Source organism: Typopeltis vanoorti, chromosome 16 (genome assembly GCF_054136105.1).
Source record: "Typopeltis vanoorti isolate ZY-2024b chromosome 16, IOZ_Tvanoo_1.0, whole genome shotgun sequence".
Taxonomy (NCBI): domain Eukaryota; kingdom Metazoa; phylum Arthropoda; class Arachnida; order Uropygi; family Thelyphonidae; genus Typopeltis; species Typopeltis vanoorti.
Window position 1 is genome coordinate 77,180,428 of NC_143564.1, and position 17,882 is coordinate 77,198,309.

General features: G+C 35.2%; 1 protein-coding gene across 1 annotated transcript in view; it reads left to right on the forward strand.

Moving 5' to 3' along the window:
* Nucleotides 1–17,882, forward strand: part of LOC150098144 (gamma-tubulin complex component 4-like) — a 307,854-nt gene that overhangs the window by 204,604 nt on the left and 85,368 nt on the right. The window contains exons 10-12 of the mRNA XM_090406372.1: nt 198–296; nt 13,077–13,203; nt 13,362–13,539. Of these exons, the coding sequence (XP_090262498.1) occupies nt 198–296; nt 13,077–13,203; nt 13,362–13,539 (404 nt within the window). The remainder of the gene's footprint in view (nt 1–197; nt 297–13,076; nt 13,204–13,361; nt 13,540–17,882) is intronic.

The window sequence follows — 17,882 nt, forward strand, 5'->3', positions numbered from 1 at the left end:
TAAATAAAATGAGCACTGTGGAACAGGGTTTTTCGATAAATAAATATGTATATATATTTATCAAGCTTTGTTTCATGTGGCTAAGGATGTTTGTTTGTCACTTCTCCAGTTTGTCTCCATTGTCAAATTTTTATATAAAATAATATTAAAAAATATTGTAAGCAGTTTTAATCTTAAATAATTTGTGTTGTTTGCAGATGTCAATATGGCATTTCAGTTATCAGTGAGATCTGTAATGTTGGAGGATGATGCAATTGCTGAAAAATTTTATATTACTGTGCAGCCTAAAGAAAGGAGTAAGTAGTTTTATCTGAAATGTGTATGAAGCATTTTTATCACTTCTCATATCTAAAAGAATAGAACTTTATTTTTTCATTTTTTAAATAAATATATAGTAAATATAAATATTTCTTTCAGCTTAATCAGCAAATCATTTTTATGAGACACTCTGCAGATATCAAAAACAAATGCAGACATGGTAATGGGGAAATGGTGATAAATTATATTGAAAAGAAAATTTAACATCCCACAAATCTAGGATATATTCACATTTCTTTGGAACAAATAAAGGAACAGAGTACATATGTGATGGCAGAGGGAAATGTGTTTTTTAATCAAGATTAAGCTGGCACAAATATACTAAGGCCTTTGTCACTGCTTACCAGAGGTATTAAGTTGTCACATGTTCATAGAATATTGTGGGTTTGAGACACGTAGATGTTTAACCCTTGATATTATGTCAGCATATGTTCAATGATATATGCCGATTGATATCATTAAAGAACAAGTAAGAAGTGTAATAAGATAGAATGGGATTCTTTTAGAGCAATGCAGTTCAGTTAAAATTTTTTTTCTTCATTGATAAGAAAAATAGTTATCAATTTGATTGTAAACTATTGCTTTGTTTGTGAATTAAAGGACAAGGTAGTCAAGTATAAGTGCCACAATTGTCTTTGATGGTGTTTTATCTGTGTAGATAAGCTTATATGTTGGTTAGACATAGCTTTTAATTTTTCAAGAAATGACATTATATACTAGAATATTTATAAAACTTTAATTAATACCTTCCTATATTTCAGCAATGTTACATTGCCATCATCAGGGATTACAAAAAACAATTTGGTGGAGTGGATAAGAGATGTTAAAACCATGTAACTGCAACCCCCCCCCCCCCCTTCAAAGCAGAGATTATTCAAAATCTATCACCATTTCATATATCCAGGGTGCATCCAAAAATTAACAAAAATCCTAAGGAAATATGACCTTACAACCATTGACAGACCACATAAGAAACTGGCATCTCTTATCCACTCCACCAAAAACCAGCCACATCCCCTATACCTACCAGGAGTATACCAGGTCCCTTGCAGTTGTAAACTGTTATAATATGGCCAAACAGGCAGGACAGCGTATATCAGGATATCCAAACACAAGGACCACATCTGGTTCCACCAATACAGCCACTCTTGTTGACCATGCTTTGGACACCCACCACAGGATATGCCAGAAGACCACTCTATTACATCACAGCAAGTACAAGTATGAAAGACTATTCCTCAAGTCTTTAGCTCTTCCAAATCTCAACATTGGTTGCAGACATTTTAAGATTGTTAGTCCAATTTAGCCCACTAGAGGGCACTGTTTAGGACTCTAGGCCTAACTTCTGTTGCCTTTATTAAGCCTCATTTGCTCAGTGTTTAATGTCTGTGTGCACATATCACTTTTTTTTTGTGATCCCTGATGATGGCAATGTAACATTGCCGAAATATAGAAAGGTATTAATTAAAGTTTTATTATTAATATTCTATTGTACGTTGTCATTTTATGAAAAAAGCTAAGCAGTGTTTAATCTGGTTGGTTGACATAATCACTTTTTTTTTTGAGAAAACTAATTAGTGATGAATAAGATATAGTGAGAACAAGATAGCGAACTTAACTAAAAAGCACAAGTTATTTTTTATTTATTTATTTTATTTTATTTTTATTTTTTGTTTTGTTTTCTATAAATCAGTTAGTGGTTTTTTGACTTGGTTCATCAGAAAAAAAAATTAACATGAATTACGTTTTTGCAAACTAATTATCAAGATATTCTGTTGTGCATAAAACATATATCATATATAGTCACAGCATACTACATAGGCTGTTCAATAAGTAATAAGACTATGTTTATACAGAAAACAGATTACCTTTAATCGTCATCATTTACATGGTCTTTTTCAAAGTAACTACTGTGAGACGCGATGCATTTGTCCCAACGTTGCATCCACTTCTTAAACACATGTGAGAGTCCATTTTTTGAGAGTTCTTTCAAAACCGCCTCTGCAGCTTTTACACATGCTTTGTTGCTTTCAAAATGGCATCCTCTTAGTGGTTTCTTGAGCTGAAGAAACAGCCAGAAATCGCATGGTGCAAGATCAGGACCGTATGGAGGGTGTGGTAGGATATCTGTGTTGTTCTTCTGCAAAATGTCCACTACACAACCAGCAATATGTGGCCTTGCATTATCGTGGTGCAATAAGAAGCCATTCTTCAGAGTTCTTTCAAAACTGCCTCTGCAGCTTTTACACATGCTTTGTTGCTTTCAAAATGGCATCCTCTTAGTGGTTTCTTGAGCTGAGGAAACAGCCAGAAATCGCATGGTGCGAGATCAGGACCGTATGGAGGGTGTGGTAGGATATCTGTGTTGTTCTTCTGCAAAATGTAGACTACACAACCAGCAATATGTGGCCTTGCATTATCGTGGTGCAATAAGAAGCCATTCTTCAGCAATGGACGCTTCCTTTTGACGTGCTTGATGATAATCGCTGCTGTGTTGATCATTGTCTCTGTGATGGACGTTGAAGGTCTTCCCTCACGTTCAAGATCTTCCACATTTTGCCTTTTTTCCTTAAAAGTTTTATACCAGTGAAAAACACTTGTCCTCGACATTGCTTCATCGTGGAAAGCTTCGCGTATCATGTTAAAAGTGTCCGATGCCGAATTTTGCAAATGCACACAAAATTTAATCGCATAACGCTGTTCCAAGGATGCTTCCATTTCGAAGACTGGTCGCACCTTGTAGGTGCGGCGGTGAGCACTTGCGTTTAGTCACGTGACACTCTGGCACATCAGCCCGTATACGCCATCTATCAACCTCTTTTATTAATACATACAGCAACCTTTCTTTATTCCACAGAAATTAATATTGTGATGAGTGGTTTTGCCACAGTAAAATTAGTCTTATTATTGAACAGCCCACGTACTTAGTTCTTTGTATGTAAGAGAGAGAGAAAAAGTAGTTGTATTATTTTTATTTCTGTAGAGTATATCAATATATGTGCCCTATGTGGGAAAAAAAGTGTCCAGGCACCTCATTCCATAAAAAAAAAATGGTACACTGCAATAGATGACATGTTCCAGAATTCCTTTAAAATTGTGGGTGAGCTCCTCAGATGTTGTATAGTACTGTATATCGTCTACTCATGAGACATGGCCACACATGTTGAGCATACTATCTTCCAGCGAGGTGTTATTATATGGAGCCGTATCAGCAATCAGTCTGTACATGTTATTAAATTTATAATTTTATTGAAAGAACACTATTCTTTCAGCTCAAAAATAGACTGCAAAACTGAGTTTAAAAAGGCTTCCCATAAGAATAAAATGAGAAATATCAGCCAAGACGTTTTCTGATGAGTTGTAAGTCATATACTGACACACCCAGTGAGTCACTCATCACCAAAATGAGGTGTAATCAGGAACCTTAGAATATAACTACAAGTAATTAAGAAAACTTTTATTTAAAAAAAAAGGCATGTTTGGCCTTTTTTGAAATAGGCCTGTTTGAAAAATTAGTTTTAAAGGTATAAAAATTATCTTGGGTTGCTTAAGGGTCAAAGCTGTATAACTGAGAGGAGACCTCCACATAGCCATTAAAGGAATGCAGAAAACCGACTAGGGCTTCTGACTAGGGTAGATACCCAACAGGTGTACCCTGTTGGGTATCTACCTGGATACTGAATGAACGAGGATGGGCTGCCAATTTGGGATTTAGCTGACCAAATTGTATTCTTATTGGCTTAAACCAAAATACAAAATGATAGTACAACATGACAAAATTTTATGCCGTCTGGGCCATTGCCCGGTTAAACAAGGCCCCCGTTGTTTTCGCCAGGGAACCAGGGCGAACAGTGAAAAGTCAGCTACTGGAACAAATCTGAAAACAAACCCCAACTCAACATCACCAGAGTTAAAGATCGGTACTATCAACATAAGAAGCCTGAATGGCAAAGAAATGGAGCTAGCTGAGGAATTAGATAAGTTCCAGATCGACATAATAGGGGTGACTGAAACAAAAAAGACAAAAAGTGGTGAGATCTTTCTTAGCAATAAAAATGTTATATTCAGGCAATGACAAATCAAGGAAAAGAAGGAGTAGCCATAATATTCAACACTAAATACGAGGCTAATCATCTTGAATGGCAGACAATCTCAAGTAGAGTGATGTGGGCAAATATCAGAATGGGGGAACTGGACAATGAGACTTATTTGTGCCTATGGTCCCAGGTTCTACTAAGGTAAAAGTGGAGGAATTTTTTGAGGCTTTAGAGAACGCAACTGACACAATGAAAAAGGAAAAGTTGGTTCTTGTTGGGAATCTAAATAGCAGAGTAGGAAATGATTGTCAGACATACAAAAATATTTTGGGAAAATTTGGAACACTAAATTAGCTGTATTCAAGACAGTGTTCAAACCAGTTTTAACTTATGGATCTGAAAGCTGGGTCAGAAGTAAAACACTTGACCAAAGACTTGAGACACCACAGATATGAGAGTGCTGAGAAAGAGTAGAGGTGTGAACAGATATCATCAATGGTAATACCATATTAAAAACGAGGATATTAGGAAAGAACTTGACATTGTCAGCATTCAGGAATGCGTTAGCAGAGCTAATCTCAGGTGGTATGGTCACTTAAACAGAATGGGCAGGGAAAGATTATCAGAACAAGTGTTCTCTGCCAGGTTGACAGGAAAATGACCCAGAGGAAGACCAAGTTATAGGTGGATTGATACAGTACAAAGTGCCTTAGATGATAGAAATATAAGATCTGATAATGTTGGAGTCTTGACAAGTAACAGACTGATTTGGAGGAAAATTGTAGATAGGAAAGTTAGTAATGATGTAAATTTTTCATGTAGTACTATCATATCCTGTACACCCCCTTGAGGGTACATGGCAAGAATTTGATGATGATGATTATGAAAAATTATCTTTGAACCACTTATGAAATCAAGATGTTTAGATAGTAGCCATTGTCTTCCTCAATATTCAGTTGTTGTAACCGTAACCTGCTTAATGATGATTAAGCTGATGCTGTGATCATGACAAACTTCGAATATGCATTGTAATAATTTGTTTTGAATAGTTTTTGATGTCCTTTTATACACTGAATTGTTATTTAAATGTTTTTGCAAAAAAGGATCAAAAGTTGCAATGGAATTTATTAACCCCTTAAATACCGGATTTTCAGACGAATCACTTTCATTATGTCCCTGAAGGAATAATTCAAATTTGCTACAAAGGTTTTTTACAATCAGTTATTTTTGATAATATTTATTGGTTTTTCTATCTCACTAAGTTGTTCAGAAATAATTCCTAATAATGAAAACAAAATAGAATTTTCCATTTGTTTTCGAGAATTTTTTGCTTCGAGAATTTTGATGCTTTTCACATTTTTTTTTATTCTGTTTCTTTGTAAAACTACTTTGAATCCATACAGTATCACCGCAAAAAAGCAAACAAGGAAAACAAAATAAAGCATTTCTAGTTTTGCAACCACAAAACCATTTAATTTTTTGATATCACTCGCTGTTAAAAGCCTGATATGTTTTTAATTTTTACTTATTCCATCCTGACTAGTAATAATATCTGGAGTAGGATGACCCTTTATTTTTTATTTCTGTTTTTTCATGTAACGATAATTGAGAAAATATACTTCTTTTCATATTTTCAATAGTGACACTCTTCATAATTTAGCCTTGTGTATAAATAAATATTATGTTATTTTAACAGAATAAAATAAGATTTACCAAAAATATTTCACCCTCACCACGAACACACACCAATAATAAAAGTTTCGTATCTCACAGAAGTACCTGCAGTGTTTCATTGCTTATGTACAAGCCACCACTGGTATGCAGGAAGCTCTAATTTTAGATAGCGATAGCAGATAAACTAAATATGTACAATATTTTTTATATTTCTGGTTATTTTATCATATAATTGTAGTTTATTGTTAATGAAAGCACAAAATAAGAAAAACTTCTTTTCTGCAATATATAAATTCTACTCTCACCCTCATTCTCCTAAATTCCACTCTGCCATATGCTACTCTCTATTCTTTCATCTGTGAGAGACTAGAGAGTAGCATATGGCATTTCATCAGAAAAAATTAAACTGGTAGCTTCCATAGCTCAGTCAGTATTGATGATTCCTTTTGTTTGGAAAGACCTGGGCTCTAATTCCATCTAGGATGTGAAGAACTCTTCATAACGTCCTAGATTAGCACAATTAGTGAAAATGAGTTCATTAGCCTCTTAGAAAGGTGGCAAGATTTTTCATCCTGCAAAACATGCAGACCGACCAGAAGAATATGCACAATATAAAGGCATAGCTCACAATGCAGATAGGATAACTACCCTATCATAAGCAATAATCAGGTTTCTAATATACAAAGTTACTTGGCTATGACAGGCCATTGAGCATGAGCCTAAAAAAAGGAAGATGAGTTGAGGTAAAAACTAGTTATCAGTTTTTTCTCCCCATTCCTATCCCATAAATATTGTATTAAACTAAATATTGTACCAACCTGGAAAAGCAATGTCAGAATCAATTTTCTGTATGTCAGTTTTTGCGTAGCCTCAGATCCCTAGCTTCATCAATTTTCTGCAATCCATTACCACTATCTATCATAATATACAACATGTAATATTTTCATCCCAAAGTGCATAACTTGACATTTTTCAATGTTAAATTGATAACCATTATCTTTTGTTCACACTGTCAATTTATTTAAACCATCCTGCAGGATGTCTACATCATCCCTCCTCAGTTTTGCTTCATCTGCAAACATCCCCCCCCCCTAAATCGGTGAATATTCCCCTTATATCATAAATATACAAATTGGACAGCAGTGGATCTAGTACAGAGCCTTGAGGCACTCTACTCATCACCCTCATTCTCCTAGATTCCACTCTGCCATATCTTGATATCCATGCCACCATCTTGATATCTTGGTGTAACCATTTCCCTTATGTAATTCTGCTGTCACTCTATTTTAAAAATGAAAGTAAATTGCTAATGCAGGACCTGCTGTTTTCAAATCTGTATTGCCCACCATAGAGTTGTAAAATTTGATGCAACATCATAATTCTTACGTTGTTTACAGGAGTCACATCCGAAATTCAAAGAATTGTAAAATTGTATATAAGAGATGTAAACAATAATATCAGCCCATATAAAATTAGCTCAGAAAAATTTACATGATTCTGTAGATAAAAGATATATGAGTGTGTATTTCAAAAGAGAATCCCTCAGAGATTAGAAGTACATTAGAATTACCTACATAAGTAATATAAAATGCCCATCTGTATAGACCCAGAGGAATTACACATGCAAAAATAAAGTAAACAGATATCTAAAAATAGAAGTTTAGGGGAAATTACCTTAGAGTTCCGAAATATATTTGATGTATCACTTGGTATAGGGTAGAATGGAAACCCATTGTAACCAAAGCAGTCTGACACTGCCGTCAAGGTCGATAGCAGGGGGGGGGGGGCAGTATGCATCAAAAGTTGTTACGCTATGCTGAAAAAGAGATTAAAACTACACTTCAGGGAGATAGAAGTCAGAACTTTCTAGAAGGAAAGGAGTCAGCACATGATAGCTACGGGGATCTCAAACCTTAGTTCAAAGTTTGCGTGGAAATATTTGGAGTTTAAGAAACTTCGTGCAAGGTCCAGAGAGGCGAAATAAAAAGGTCAGGAATGGACTAAGGTGGATCGACTTGGAGAGATGTGATGCCAAGAGAAAAGAGGGGAGTCGATCCATGGACTACGTACGATCCCAGATGAAGTCATGGAGGGTAATCGGAGGCAAAACCTTGTAGAGCAACCAGTGGCTCAGGACCAAGATGACCCTACGTCCGAGTACCTACTATGCTGAAAGATCACGCTCCAGCTCTGTGAGTAATTTCAGAGGAGAACACGGTGTCCATGATGCGTCTGAAGCAATAGAGTAAGCCGTAATAATAGAGGGGGATCCAGGATAAGCCCGAAGAGAAGATACGATTAAAGTGCAGTCGTGCCTATGAAAGTATTAATGTTAGTTGAATTTTTTTGCCGAAAACTTTCTCTTAATTTATGATGTGAAGGACTGTTTCAGATAGACTGAATTCATAGGATTGAAAGATGTAATAGATTGAAAACTAATTCGTATGAAGTAAATCTGCTTTTAGAATAATTAAAAAAAGACGTTAATGAAAGTTTAAGCTTGCGTTGTATCACATTGAAATAGTTTAAAAGAGCTGATAAGAATTTAGAATTGTAATGGTGTGAAAGGTTGATTGCTAAGTGAGTGTTACGTTCTTTTTGTGAAAGTTAGAATTGGAGATTTTTACTTGTCAAAGCATGATAATTCCTAGATTGTAAATGGGCTGATAGTTATTTGATATACAGAATTAATTGTTTGATGAGTTACGTATTTAATGCTTATAACATGCCTGAGAGTTGTTCTATATGATGTTTTAATCTTGATGCTTACCCTTGAGAGATAATGATAGTAACATCATTTAAGTGTATACATTGTATTATTGTCCTAGTGTGAATAAACATGTTTGTTTTATTTATAAGAAGTGCCGTCTGATCTTTTTAGCAACTGCACTTCCCAAATAAAACCGATCCTGTAAGCAGGAAAGAAATTAAACCTTGGTGCGAATTTTAAGTTAGGAGTTAGCCACTACTGTAATTAACTGTATAGAGATGCTTTCCTGGAAGTATAAATATTTTCTTATGCCAATTAGAGATTTTTAGTGGTGCAGTCTGGAATAATCAAATAAATTTCTAGAAATCTCAAGTATAAGTATAATATACTGAAAGTAGAGAAAAGGAATTAAGATTAACTGACTATATAAAAGGGTAACGAATGAAAATATAGATAAAAGGAAACATAGAGATTTACGAGTCAGAAGAAAATGATAGAAATATTACAGAGTGTCTTATTCCTATACATCCATCCATTCTTGAATTCTACCTTTAACCAACTTTTCCTACACATTACCCACCACTCCTGAGATACTAATTGGTCTGTAATTTACTGCTTCTATCTTGGAGCCATCTTTATGTAATCGATCTTACCCTTTTTTTTTTTTTTTTTTTTTTTTTTTTTTTTTTTTTTTTTTTTTTTAAATGTTGCTCCCATCCATGTAAGGTTATTTGCAAACCTATAGTACATATCGTACTGTGGGTAGGCTAAAATTTTTTATTTTCTATTTTTATCGATTTTACTTCTTTATATATATATATATATATATATATATATATATATATATATATAAAGAAGTAAAATCTGTTGAAAATTCTGAGGTTTCTACACATATCTGACTTTAAAATAATGTTGGATCTTTAATATCCACTTTATTTCTATATAATCTTCACTGTTGAAATGAAGCATGGCTCTTTCTTTGATATTTTTTTTTTGCATTTTTTAAAATTTATTTTTTTACATAGTCTGAAAATTCCTACTTCATAGAGCAAACATGAAACTTTTTCATTCCACTTCATGCCTCCAATTAGTGGGATGGTGGTCTCACATCAGATGATGAAATTCATTCCCCCCCCCCAAGACAACCTCAAAATGCCTGTGCCCACAGTCTGTTGGTTGGACAATGGATACTCTAGCCACTCAGCCAACTAGGCCAGACTTTTTCCAATCCCTTGAAACCTTGCCACAGGTCAATGCGCCATCTCATCCCATTTCTGTATTCACATGTTTTTCAATATGTTGAGCCTCAATTCTTACATCAGTCTCCACTTGGGTGATTACTCTTGTAAAGTGATCACTTAATAACAGAACTATTTCTTCTGCTTCTGTAACTTTTCTACCATCAACACTGATTAAAGTTATCCTTCCATAATCATTCTTTCTCTTGCTTGCTACATAGAAAAAAAAAAAAAACACAACTTTATAATTTCCTTTGGTGTGATTAGCTAATTTTCTCTCATATTCATTTAGTCCTCCTTACTATACTAGTCACCCTTCTTGTCTGCACTTTGTACTGCTCATGAGTTTCTTTGCGGTACTGCTTCCCTCAAACAATCTCTGACTATTTCGCCATGCACTATTGACATTCTTGCCGGCATGGTTGGCTGTGTGGTAAGTGTATCAGCTCTCCAGCCAAGAGGCTGTGGGTTTGAATCCTACCTAGGCATGAATGTTTGTAATTGTCATCCACCTTCATACATTAATTCATACAAATGAATAAACACTCTCCCAAGATGGAGTGGGTCACCATAAGAGGAGTAGACACAGTCCTCTCTCAATGGGAGAAGCCTTTACCCCAGCAGTGGGGAAAAGTTACAGGCTAGGGAAACATTCAACTAAATTTTTTTATAACATGGCACTGCCCCAAACTGAGAATTCCTTATGTTCATCAACCTCCCAGAACAAAACTGCATGGTCACTCTTCCCAGTTGGAATCAGAGTGTCTACCTTGGTTATGGATATATCTTCTGATGATATTACCATGTCCAGCAATCTCAAATTCTTGGCTGGTCTCTTCCGTGATATGCTCTTTCAGGTAATTATCCCTTGGTAAGTGTATAAATTCTATTTCCATGTTGCCATGCCTCCTTTCCTTAAGTCTGTGTTCCCCATTCTATTCCTGTAACTATATTATCTTTTGTCAAGTAAGTCTTGCTGATACCAATAATTTTTGGTGAAGTCAACTTGGTCATTGTCAAAAATACCTCCCCTTTATTTCTGAAGTTTTGGGCATTTGTATACATGCATTTCAACATCCTATTGTTATTACCACCTATTCGTATTCAAAAACATGTAAAATTGCATAATAATTTCTATATGCACATTCATTTGTTCCATGGGGGCTGCATTCCCCCCCCCCCCCCGCATAATACCTCTAGTTTCCCTGATTTCACAAATCCAACCTCTCACTGAACAATACCATTCTAAGCTTCTAATTTCAAATGCCAAGTACTGTCAACAGGGTGTAGCATAGAGGCAGTCTGCCTCACGGCACGGCTTAATAAGGGAGCTTGTTCAGCCATACTGCGGTAGGCGCCGTTACTATGGTAACAATTCCTGTTAGTGTAGCAAGTGCGGAAAGTAGTTTTTCCAAGCTTAAACTGATTAAAAATTATTTGCGAACAGCAATGACCCAAGAAAGATTGGTTGGTCTAGCAACTATATCGATAAAGGCAGACATAGTTTATAATTTAAATTTAGAAGAGCTTATAAACAGTTTTATTGTGTGATATTTCCATAGAGCAAACATTTAATTAATAATTAAATGTAATATGTAATATATAATCAATATGTAATAATAATTACATATATTATTATGTAATTGTTTTGCATTAATGTTTCTCTTGTAATAAAAACAAAATAGCAATTGGAGATTTTCTTATATTTTTGTCTTATAATCCATCCGGGGCGATATTTTATTGTTTGCCTCAGGTTGCAATCTAATCTGGTGATGGCCCTGCTAATGCCAAAACTATTTAAATCCAGTCTTCCATGCATATACAAGTTCTGTCATCCATCAAATTCACTCCATGCATATGTAAACTGTACTCTTTCTTCTTGCACTATCTTTGCTACTTCCAGCAAGTCTTTTACATCATCTTTAGTTGCTTATTCCTCATCTTTCAAATTATTCTTGCTTGCCAAAACAATCAACCCTTTCACTTCTCTTCTCTACAAACTAACAGCTTCACTAACATCCTTGATCTTTGCACCTGGGAAACATGTTTTCATTACATTCACATTATATATACCTCTGATCATAGAATATCCATACAGTCGCCATTTCCAATAATAAATAAATTTATTCCTAGGATTGATATGTTCACATTTTAAAATAGATAAAATTTAATATTTCTTTTTCACACATCTTCCAAAATGAGATTCATTTTTATATTTTTTTTTGCATAAAATAATATTGCACGTATATTTTGTATACGTGTATTTCATCATCTCATTGCAATTACCACCCATTCATATTCAAAAACATTAAAATTGTATAATCATTTCTGCATGCAGTTTCATTTGTCCCATGGGGCTCCATCCCTCCACCACCACCAGGAAATTTTAAGTTAAGTGGTTGTGGCCTCAGGAAGATAACAGGAAACCACCTTGTATCATTATCTCCCTAGTAATCAGCTGCAACCCTCTCAAGACAGGAAGCCACAGGATCAGATCAGTTGTGGCCTCAAAGACCACAACTCCGTTCACAAAAAGCTGTTTGCATTGCACGATCCTCACATTTATTTCCCTTTGTGTTTGTACAGTGTGAATGCCTTACAGTTTAAGATCTCTTTAAAATAGCCAGCCTGGTTGGCCGAATGGTTGGTGTGCCCACTCTCCAACCAACAGGTCATGGGTTTGAGTCCTGCTGTGGGCATGGATGTATGTGATTGTCTTGCCTTGTGTATTGTTATAACCTTTGATATAGCTCCGTATGACCTTTGCTGTCTTTGTACCATTAAAATCATAAATCATTATCATTGTTACTCTTTAAAATGTCTGCTGATCAAAATAATTTATTGACAGTAGTGGAGTATGTCCACTATTACAACAAAACAAGTAGATAATGAGTTAAAGGTGATATGCAGGAATGCTTGATGTGCTGTCAGAATTTCTCTAGTTCTATCATTCAGTGTGATATCAACTTTTCTTTTATTCCTTTTGACAGCATTGTTCTGCTTCATTTTTATTATTCTAGTATGAAATATTTTAACATATTGATCAGATTTTATGCTTTTTGTTGGATGCCATTGTATAACACGAAAAAATTTATTTAGAATGTTCAGATCTAGGTAAGGAAGGTTCTACAAAACCTGCTGTAGAAACTGGATGGTCATGTATAGGATTAGCATATGAAGTCCTCTGGCCTTTACACATATTGCTGACACCATCTGTTCTTGATAGGTAAGTCCAAAAAAAATATTCTTTGCAATGTTATCAGACAGAGAAGATAATTATTTATTTTTTTGTTTGTGGAATGTGAATGAAAATATAAATATCAAACTTTTTTTTTTTGACCTTCATAACTTGCAATACTTTTAGATATTGTGTAACTTTTATAGATATAGTACAGTATTTCGATTCCTGTTGGCTGTGAGGCGTGTCCAGTTAGAACTTCAGCAGTGCTGGGCAGTTCAGATGCAGAATAAGGGTGTAGGAAGAGAATCTGCATGTGCTCCACTGTGGCAGTTAAGAAACCACATGGCATTTCTTGTTGATAATCTTCAGTACTATTTACAAGTAAGAAAACGTTTGTTCTTTTTTTTAGCATTAGTATAACAAAAATTGATTATGCAAAACATAATAGTATGATTTCAGTATATATATCCTGGTTTTATTTTTCACTGCATATTGGCAGGGTGGATAGCCTTGTGTATACATATATATTTACAGGTTTGCATGACATGATAAATTTTATGTGCTAGGTCTGAGAGAGAGAGAGAGACCATTTATACATTTGATTCTGTGGTCACTGAGTTAATAGGAACTTTTATAGTTTTTTTAAGTCAGCCTTTCTCACAGGTATGCCCACAACTCTGTCTCTATAGAACATACACACTATTTTAAAAAAATAATAATAAATAAATAAATTCAAGTTAGGATTAAAAGCATTATCTGTTATCTAGAAACTATGGGAATGCACTCGACCTTGATAATGAGAGGTGGAGGCAGTCACCCCATTTCCAAAAAATTAAGACTAAAAAAATGACTACTGCCTACATCCTTTGAAGATTGAAAATGGGTGTTTAGAGGATTGAGGTATACAATGTAAGTCAGGATGAATACATAACTTTGACATCTTATTATAAGGTCTTTCATCATTATCATCAGCATCAAATTCCTAATATATACCCTCATTGAGTATATAGGATAATATGAGAGCACTATGTGATTTAATGTCCATCATTACCAAAACTTTCTGTCAACAATTTTCCTCCAAATCAATGTTTTTTGTCAGGACTCCAGTATTGTGAGATCTTATATGTCATTTTTTTAAAGCACTTCTAAGTGCATCCATTCCTAGATCTTAGTCTTCCTCTGGATTTTTTCTTACCATTCTGGCATTAAAGAATCTTAGATTAACTGTCCTCACACATTCTTCATTGATAACAATGAAAAGTTCCTTTTTCAGATCATTTGCTACTAATGTGCCATCTCTTCACTTTCCTAATTCTTCTCAGATCTCTCAGATCTGTGGTCTCTGGCCATTAATAAATTGTTTTGTTTCACACTTGATTCTCAGATTTGTAAGTTAAAATTGATGCAGTCTTGTACATTGCTAGATTAGTGTTTTGGATAATATTTCTTATTCCATATAAATTTATTCATCTGCCTTCCAATTATACCATTTTTGCCTATTCTGTTGTGAAAAGTTGCTTAAGCATAGAATGCAGAATATAGGTGAATAGAAATATGATACTCTATAGTAAACAGCATGGCTTTGTGATGTCATCTTTGTAATTTATTCACTTTCTGCAATAAAGTGACAAAGTTGGATAAGGCAGTTGCTACACCATAATATTGCTGAACTTTGCAAAAGCATTTGACAGGATCTTGCATGAAGCTCTGTTATCTAAGTTGTAGCAAATGGAGAATGGAAATATAACTGGTGTCATGGATAAGAATGTGGCTTATAGACATTAGACAGCTGGGGGGGGGGGGGGATTCAAGCAAATAGAAGGCAGGTAACCAGTGGTGTACCTCTGAAGTCTACACTTTAATCCATTGCTGTTCAATTTCCTATTAATGATACCGGAAATGATTTGAGGAAGAATATCCAGTTGTTTGCTGTTGTTACTAAACTGGGGATAGAAATAGTAAATAATGATGATTTAGAGATCCTGCAGGATGATTTGAATAGATAATTAGTTCAAAGAGTAATGGCTGCCATTTGTATCAAAATGTAACATTAACACTTTGGGTTGGAAAAAAAAACCTGCAAATTTGTTTTGCATAGATGAAGTTGCACTACTAGAAATTAATGCATTAGGAATTTAGAGGTAATGAAGGACAGAGGCAAGAGAATCTCCTCTTGATAAGTCTGATTACAACCTTGTCCATCTCTCCTTTTCTGCAGGCCATCCTTCTCCCAGCTATCCTCAGCCTCATATATCCTGTGGCAACACAATGGTGCCAATGACCTGCAGGAGGTTCATTCAACGGATAACATATTTATCATATAAAATCTTAAAATGCTTAATACTCCTTGCATTACCAACACATTCTAGTAATGCATTCCATCCACTGGCAATTCTCCATGTAAAAAATCGACTCCTCACACCCCCTCTTCACCACGCTTTTACATAACTTCCAGGGATGACCTCTGGTTCTTCTCCCTCTCACCTTCTACCTCTGGATTAATCTGATAAAATCCTCTCACTGACTTAAATATCTCACTCTCTCTCTCTCTCTCTCTCTCTCTCTCTCTCTCTTTCTCCTATTCACCAAACTCTGCAATCCACATTTCTTCAACCTCTCTCTCTCTCTCTCTCTCTCTCTCTTTCTCTCCATAGCCAGCATTCCGAAGTCCCAATATTGTCTTAGTCACTCGCCTCTGGACCCTCTCCGATGTCCCTACATCACATTGAAAACCAGATGCACACTTCTGGTTGTTCCACTTATACAGCCGCACAACCACTTCCTTATCCCTACATGTTAGATTACTTCTTATCATAACGGCACTATGATGTACAACATTAGCAATATGCCCTCTAAACTTCAGTTTCTTGCACTTGTATGCTTTCCTCCATTAACTCTTTCTTTTTTTCTCCCTCCTGCTGTACCACATGCCATTTGTTTCTTCAGTCCCAAATCTCTAATCATATCCACTTCCTGCAGTACAGCACCATCGATATAGTACACAGCCTTATATTTCTGCACTCCAAAATGCAACACCTTGCACTTATTGATATTAAAACGAAAACTCCACTCTTTTGTCAGTAAAAAGTATTCAAATCTTCATGAAGGGAATTAGCATCAACAGTGCTACTTTTAATTCTTCCCAACTTTGCATCATCAGCAAACAACTGAAGATCCCCAGTCAGTTCACATGATATATCATTTACAAACAAGATAAACAGCAGGGCCCCGAGAACTGAATCCTGGGGCACGTCACTGGTCACCCCCCTTTTTTTTTTGAGACACTGCTCCATCATACACTACCTGCTTGTATCGTTCAGAGAACCAATCTCTGAACCATCTAACCAATATATTATCTATTCCCATCCACTGCAGCTTGTACACCAACTTATCACGTGGTAATCTATCAAACGCTTTTGCAAAGCACAAAATTAATTGTAATTTTGTTTGTATAATCATGCATTGTTAATATGTTGTTTTGACATATAGCATTAATTTTTAGTGATTCTATATTTGTTTTGACCATCAATTGAATGCAAGAAATGAATAAACTGGTTTGTATATTGGCCGAAGAATTTTAATAATAAAAATAAAATAAAAACACCTACAAGTTTCGCCAACTTGACTGTTTGGCTTCATCAGGAGTATAAAAGTGATACAAAACAACTTAAACAGTTTATGAAGGAATAAATCGAATACAAATGTATTTTTTACAAATTCAGAAGAATGCGTACATTAAACCCGTGGAGCGTGTATGATATCAACTATTGTTATGCAGGTACGTTCTGTAACTAGCAGTGAAATTCTGGAGTACTTAGTGATCTTATGAGAGTCTTCCAAATGTCAGCTAGAATTACTCCTTGATTTCTGTTGAGGCTATGTTTAAAATGAATGACTACTATAGCTTCTTTGATGTTTCGGGAGCGAAAGTCTTCCTCTAGATAGGGCATGGAGCTTTTGTCCCATTCGATGGTATGGTTCATACTCGAGAAATGAAGGGCTAACCCAGAGCTGTCTTCCCTGTTGTTGTTGTTTATATCTCCGACATGTTCTCTTTTTCTTATTTCCAAACTTCTTGAGGGTCGTGTGGTTTAAACTACATTGGTAGTTTAAACCACATGAACAGGGGATGTTATAGACACCGGTGTATTTGAAGAAGGCATTACTATCTTTCGGAGATCTTAAAAGGTGGAGGATAGTTTTATAAGTTTCAAAGTCACTCGTATTTCATATGGTTTGAGGAGTGTAGCCATCTTTTTTGAAACTGTCCCAGCATAAGGAATGGCAATAGAGGATTTGTAATGTGTTTCTTCAGATTGTTGTTGTTATGGGGGGATTGCAGAAAAGTATCTTATGGATCAGTTTTTTGGATAACCAGTGTCTATCAGGGTTTTTGATATATGAGATAATTCATCTTTGAGATCTTCTGTTGTGATGTGAGTAGCCCTATTTTTGAGCATGTGTACAATGCTCAGTTTTTGAGAAATGTGGTGTGAAGATGTGAAGTGCAAATATCGACCAGGGTGGGTTGATTTGTGATAAACTGCAAGGCTGATATGTCCATCCATTTGTTTTTTAATTAAGGTATCTAGAAATGACAATTGTTTATCTTTTTCAAGTTCCAAGGTGAACTTCATTTTGTGATGGAAAGAGTTTATCTTGGTTAAAAAATCTAAAAGATCTTTTTTTGTGTTTTTCCATACAATGAAAATGTCATCCTCGTA